General features: G+C 42.7%; 1 protein-coding gene and 1 non-coding gene across 2 annotated transcripts; both read right to left on the bottom strand.

Moving 5' to 3' along the window:
- Positions 1–6: 6 nt before the first annotated feature.
- On the bottom strand, positions 7–5,826 carry HYKK (hydroxylysine kinase; the record flags this gene model as incomplete). Its single annotated transcript, XM_010169504.2, has 4 exons — positions 5,400–5,826; positions 4,490–4,632; positions 1,778–1,961; positions 7–422 (listed from the first exon to the last, which is right to left on the bottom strand). Coding segments are annotated over exons 1-4 (1,170 nt in total), but the record flags the coding sequence as incomplete, so codon positions are not given.
- On the bottom strand, positions 1,198–1,269 carry TRNAP-UGG (transfer RNA proline (anticodon UGG)). The gene has a single exon. It is a non-coding gene; the product is annotated as a tRNA-Pro (tRNA).
- Positions 5,827–6,317: the final 491 nt, after the last annotated feature.

Raw genomic sequence — 6,317 nt, 5'->3', positions numbered from 1 at the left:
AAACCACGTCTTCTCTACCGCTTCTTGGCCCACCTCAAACATTTTCATCAAGTGTTTCCACCCGGTTTTGGCGGTGATCATGAGGTATTCCTTATTCTCCGGGTACTGCAGCGCCGTGTGGGCTGCTATGACGAGGGACTGAGAAAACCGCCCGCTCACCAAGAGAAAGAGGGCAGCTCTCTCCTCCCCTGTGAGTGGCAGGATGCTTTCAAACCCCGCCAGAACATGCCCTCCAACACTCAGAGGATCGGGGCTCTCGATCATCATGTACATGATAGCTATTGCGACTTCAAATACGTAATACCCGTAACTCATGTCGCTAAAATCCAGGATGCCAGACACTCTGTACTGAGGATTCTCCAGGGAAGCAGAACTGCAGTCTACTAGAATATTGTGGTCATTAAGATCTCCATGATTGATACCTAAACACAAAAGAAAAACAGTATTTCATAATTATGAAAGAGCAGAATCTTTTTTTTTTTTTTTCCATTTCTGAGTGAAACAGCTTTGAAAAGATCATAGAATCATAGAATGGTTTGGATTGGAAGGGACCTTAAAGATCATCTAGTTCCAACCCCCCCACCATCAGCAGGGACACCTTCCACTAGATCAGGTTGCTCAAAGCCTCATCCAGCCTGGTCTTAAACACTTCCAGGGAGGGGGCATCTACAACTTCCTTGGGCAACCTGTTCCAGTGTCTGACCACCCTCACAGTGAAGAACTTCTTCCTAATATCTAATCTAAACCTGCCCTCTTTCAGCTTAAACCCATTTCCCCTATTTTTGTCATTAACTGCCCTTATGAAAAGTCCTTTCCCAGCTTTCTTGTAGGCCCCTTCAGGTACTGGAGAGCCACTATTAAGATCTCCCCAAAGCCTTCTCTTCTCCAGGCTGAACAGCCCCAACTCTCTCAGCCTGGCCTCACAGGAGAGGTGCTTCAGCCCTTGGATCATGCTGGTGGCCTCCTCTGGACTTGTTCTAGCTGCTCCAGGTCTCTCTTGTGATGAGGGCTCCAGAACTGGACGCAGGACTCCAGGTAGGGCCTTACGAGAGCAGAGCAGAGGGGGAGAATCACCTCCCTCGACCTGCTGGCCACGCTGCTCTGGATGCAGCCCAGGATATGGTTATTGGCCTTCTGGGCTGCAAGCGCACATTGCTCGTGTTCAGCTTCTCAAAAGTGTAGAAATCTCCCCAAAATGGGCTCGTCCGGGATTTGAATCCGGGACCTCTCACACCCAAAGCGAGAATCATACCCCTAGACCAACGAGCCAGATAAGATGCATAGAGGCTCAAACTAACACCCAACTACAAAACCACAGTAGTCTCCCTTAGCATCAAACACTGCCTTTCACAGCCTTACTGCTTCCTAGGAACCTCCATTCCACTAACAGGTGACCAGACAGCAACTGAGAAAGGGAGTGTTACAGTATCTTGTTCTGGGCTGGTACTATCCGCAAGATGCTACCTTTTCCAAACACAGAAGAGCAGTTTTCAAATCAGCAAACTGTCAAATTATCATCAACATCAATGTAAGCTGAATTCATGAATATCGTCACCTTAACAACTCATCAAAAGCAAGATGAAGAACTGAACCGCACTCGGGACAGCACATTCCTCCTGGCTTGTGCTGCACTGTGTTCATTCAGCACAATATTTGCACATGTCCAGCTAGGGATAAATTAGACTTTTTTTTTTTTCCCTTCTCCACAGACCCAAACTCCTGTAAGAAATTTCAGCATCTCAGTTCAATGTAATTACAATGAGAATAAAATACTCACAGGCTCGAAAACTGCTCAGCTTGGGTATTACTTTCCCTTTAAACTGCTCAATAACTTGTTCCACAAGTTCACGGTATGGGTTCTCGCCCAAGGCATAAATGTACTGATCTAGAAGGGGAACATTTGCCAGGTTCCAAATGAACTGACCTCGATGCAGACTTTTTACTGATGGATGGTGGAATTTCTTTGGAAAAAGCATAAGATAAAATAGGCCATAAGTAAAAATCCTGATTTTATGATTAAAGGGCTTGATGTTCTTAATGAGACTCACTGAAAAGCACCATGACTTTGACTATTGCTTTATATCAACAAGTAAAAGAATAACCTGAAGAATAATTAAGGCAAGCATCTTAATAGCCACATACAACCCAAAATGGTTTTTTCCCCATTCTTTAGGTCCAAAGATTATCTTAAGTCATTCATCACTTAAATAATTCAAAATTGGTACTGACTTTTTGTAAGGTGCCATTACATAGCAAGTTTGAGGCCTTGCCAAGGCCAGAGTCCCACCTGGCAGAGCCTGGACTGCACAGCTGGCGCTACAGAAAGCTGTCGGTGCAGGAGACACAAAAGCTGCCAGCGTGCTGGGAACAGGCACACTCTGTGCATTTAAAGGTGTCAGCTTCTGGGGACGAGCCTTAGGATCAGCTGGTACATGAAAATTCCTGAGGACAGAAGTATGTTATGGAGATACTAGACAGAGCTTTATTCTTAGGGAAATTTCCCTTTGTACATCCAGGTAGCCTAAATATTTTAAACAAACAAGGTCTTTAACCTCTCTCTCACTAGCAAATGAAAAAGATGCATCTCACCCACTGCATACCATGCTTATCCTTGAATCCTCTAACGCTTAAGGCAGCTTGTGAGCCAGGTTCTACCAGTGCATAGGACAAATTAAAAAAAAAAAATTCCCACAAGAGAAGCTGGTTTCCTCTTAAAAAGAAACATATGCTTGTACATTAAGGCTCTTCAAGACAGCAAAATAATAGTCAAAACTGGAACTGTCTATGAAAAATTAAGGAACAAGATCAAGCCTAAACCAAAAATCACAATACAGGATCCCTAATGCTGTACAAAGCACCTCACTGGTAGGTAGAAGGCCATCTGGTAAGTGACCCCTGCAGTCTTCCCAGCACAAATCATATTCCAGCAAGTGGGCTACCAGGTGGATGAAGGGTGATAAGAAGTGACAAGCCCTTGTTACTGTAAAGCCATAGACAGTCACTTTACAGCCATAAACTGAACTGATTTCCATCATGGACGAGAGGAACATCCAAGCAAAAGGAAATACCAACAGAGAAAGTGGTGGAAGACTATTTTGTGCAAAAACCAAAGCATGGCACATCGCTGAACTATTAAGTTGACAAATTAACTGGGTAGAAAAGAGAGGTTGTATTTTCTGATCTGTCATCAGAAAACTTAATACTCCAGGTATTATTTTTAGTGTCAATGATGATGTTTTGAAGTTCTGACAGTAATGATTATAATTTTCTTTCTTTTAAATGACAAACCTTGGTAGATGATAATCCGCATGTTAAGGGCATAAAGAGCCTTTTCCATCAAAATTTGCTTTTTCATCAACTATTTATAGATTCATAGAATGGTTTGGGTTGGAAGGGACCTTAAAGATCATCCAGTTCCAACCCCCCTGCCATAAGCAGGAACACCTTCCTGCTTTGACCAGGTTGCTCAAAGCCTCATCCAGCCTGGCCTTAGGGAGGGGGCATCCACAGCTTCTCTGGGCAACCTGTTCCACTGTCTGACCACCCTCAGAGTAAAGAATTTCTTCCTAATGTCTAATCTAAATTTCCCCTCTTCTAGTTTAAAGCCATTACCCCTTGTTCTATCACTACCTACCCTTGTCAAAAGTCCCTCCTCCTTGGCAGGAGAAGTCACAGGCATATTTTGAGACTAGCTCGTCTATGTAAATTGTTTTAATCGCATTATAAGAGCGTGACCAAAGTGGTAGAAGGCAACAGTAAATTATCTCTCCCAACTGGAAAATGCTCTTGTAATTTCAGAATGTGGTTAGTAGAGCTGGCAATTCACATTTCATAATTGTCTAAAGCCAGGAGCCAGAACATGAGAAGGAAAGGTTAATGAAAGGCAATAAATGATGCAAGAGTTCTTTTATGTATCAAACTTAATTACTGGCTGATTTATCAGCTTTATTATACTGTACAATTACAGAGTAAAGAAATAACTTACTTTGCATTAAGATTATTTGACTGGAAGCAGCGCAAATGAGAGAAGTGTCACAAATCTCTGTTCATTGGAACCAACTGCTATCAATGTTACATGGTCACAGCATTAATGACCAGGAGAAAGAAAGCAAGCCAAAACAAATTCAGAATAATAGATGAGCTAGCTATGCCCAATGTGCACTATACAAAAATGTATACAAAATATACTCTTCTTATTTGCTAGGTTTGAAACATCAAATGGGTGAGTTTTGCCTAAGTAAAAAGAGATCCTTATCTCGTTGTTCATGGGACAAAAATGCATTGCAAAAGGTCACCAATACCATGTCGTAAGTGCCAACTGGTCACAGCCAGCTTGAAGGCTGGCACCTGAAAGATGCGTTAAACTGACACCTGCATTCACTAACTTGAATTTTGCAGATCAGGAAAGCAGACAGCAAGCACAAGAAGAAATACAAAGGAGAAATCAATTGAGAGAGAAGTTGGTGAGGCTGGAGCAGCAGAAACTCACCTCTGAAAGCGCTTTATCCAAACTGGCAGCAAGCTTCCCGATCTCATAGAACACCTGAGCATTTGCAGCAATTTTTGCGACAGGCGTACCTGGCAGGTAAGTCAGCAGTCTGACCATGTACTCTTTGTTCCTAGGTCCAGTATCTAACCAGCAAAGAGAGACTCAGTCAGTCACTTCAGTATGTGCTATTAAGTATTAGCTAATACAAGAGACAAAAAAGGTTTATCCCAGTGTAGAAGTCATCAAATGTAGCTGAGAAAACAGATTTCATTCAAAGATTTGATATACCAGAATGTATTATGATGATCTGCAAACCTTAACACACCTGCAATCTATGCTGGACTTCTAGTCCTTATGCCTGGAATTGACTCCACATACAGCAGGTTTCCTGCAGGGCCCACAGACACCCACTTACCCAGGGTTACAGCAGAACAGGAGGTCTCAGGAATCACACCTTTTGTATGGAAGTTACAGTGAAAATAAAAGCAAAATGTCAACATAATCTTTCTTCCAACTGCTATTACAGCAATTTGTTCTGGCATCACAGATGGGCTAGAACTATATTGTACATCATTCTGTAGACAATTAATTTGTAACATCATTTAGTCAATGAAACTTTTTTTTTTCCTTTTCTTGTGCATGGACAGGTCAGATCAGTGTTTTCTCCAATTCATTACACTGAAGTTATTTCCTAAGTGTTTTCATACTTAATTATTACTCTCTGTGACTTGCTTTGCTTTTGGTTATTTTAAGTTTGGACTATTAAGGCTGGGCATACGGTCACCTGATGCACAGCCCCTAATATTTAAAAATAAGCCTAGAGTTTTACTTTATTACTATAGATAGTAGGCATACCATATAGCAAGCTACTGCCAGGCAAAGAGTGACAGCAGTGCTTTTAATTGCTTACCTCCTGACTCCAGACACATGATGTTACCATCTTTTGTAAGATAAGGAGTAGCTGAAGGAAAGCCTTCAGCATTGAGAAACATCATGGCCTGGGTCTGCACTTCAATGAGGTCAGGCTCCTGGCTGTCTTCCGAATTGGTGATCTTAAGGACATACTCATCAGCACCTTCAGCCGCACCTTTGTTTCTCGAGACACGCACGTGGAAATTCTGATCGTCATAGCTGGGAAGCGGCCTGATCCACAACACCTTTAATCCAAACACCCTGTCAACCAGCTCAGTCGCTTCTTTTTCACCAAACGCTGGTTTGGTGAATGCCTGGGGTTGACAGTCATTTCCAGAAGACATCGTGTCTCTAGGAGAAAAAGAGTAACTGGATGATCTTTGTATTCTGACATCAGAAGCAGTAACTACTGCAACAAAATGCATTCAGATACTGGAGAGGAGTTTCCCATGTATATTACACGAAGAAAAACCACTAAGCCAGTCTGGGTTTCCTAGATTGTGGTTTCTTGACAACTACTTAGTTTATAGCCCCCCACAAGTCAGAGTTCTGGAGAGATGCACTCAATCTGTTCAGAACAAGCAGACATGAAAAGCTTATTAACTAGGAGTATTTTTATCAGCTAATTTCCAACAGCAGCCTAACCTGGCAGTTGCTGACCACGAATGGTTTCCCAAGGAACACAGTCGATGAATCTCTGCCCAGGTAGTTCTGAATTCAGGTCTGCAAAAGACAATAAATATTTTAGTAGATCTTAACGTTAAAGCAGATGTAATCTTTCTGCCGGGTCACGGCTTTCAGAATGCCTGCATTAAGAAACGCAGCACAAACCTACAGGCGCTCGCTCGGGCCGTCTCTCCAGGTCGAGCCTCGGCCTCCCCTCTGCACCAACAAGTGACCCTCGGACCTGCGGGAG

This window comes from Antrostomus carolinensis, unplaced genomic scaffold (assembly GCF_000700745.2).
Source record: "Antrostomus carolinensis isolate BGI_N321 unplaced genomic scaffold, ASM70074v2 scaffold22316, whole genome shotgun sequence".
Taxonomy (NCBI): Eukaryota; Metazoa; Chordata; class Aves; order Caprimulgiformes; family Caprimulgidae; genus Antrostomus; species Antrostomus carolinensis.
Note: the sequence above shows the minus strand (reverse complement) of the source record. Positions and strands in the feature narration are given on the sequence as shown.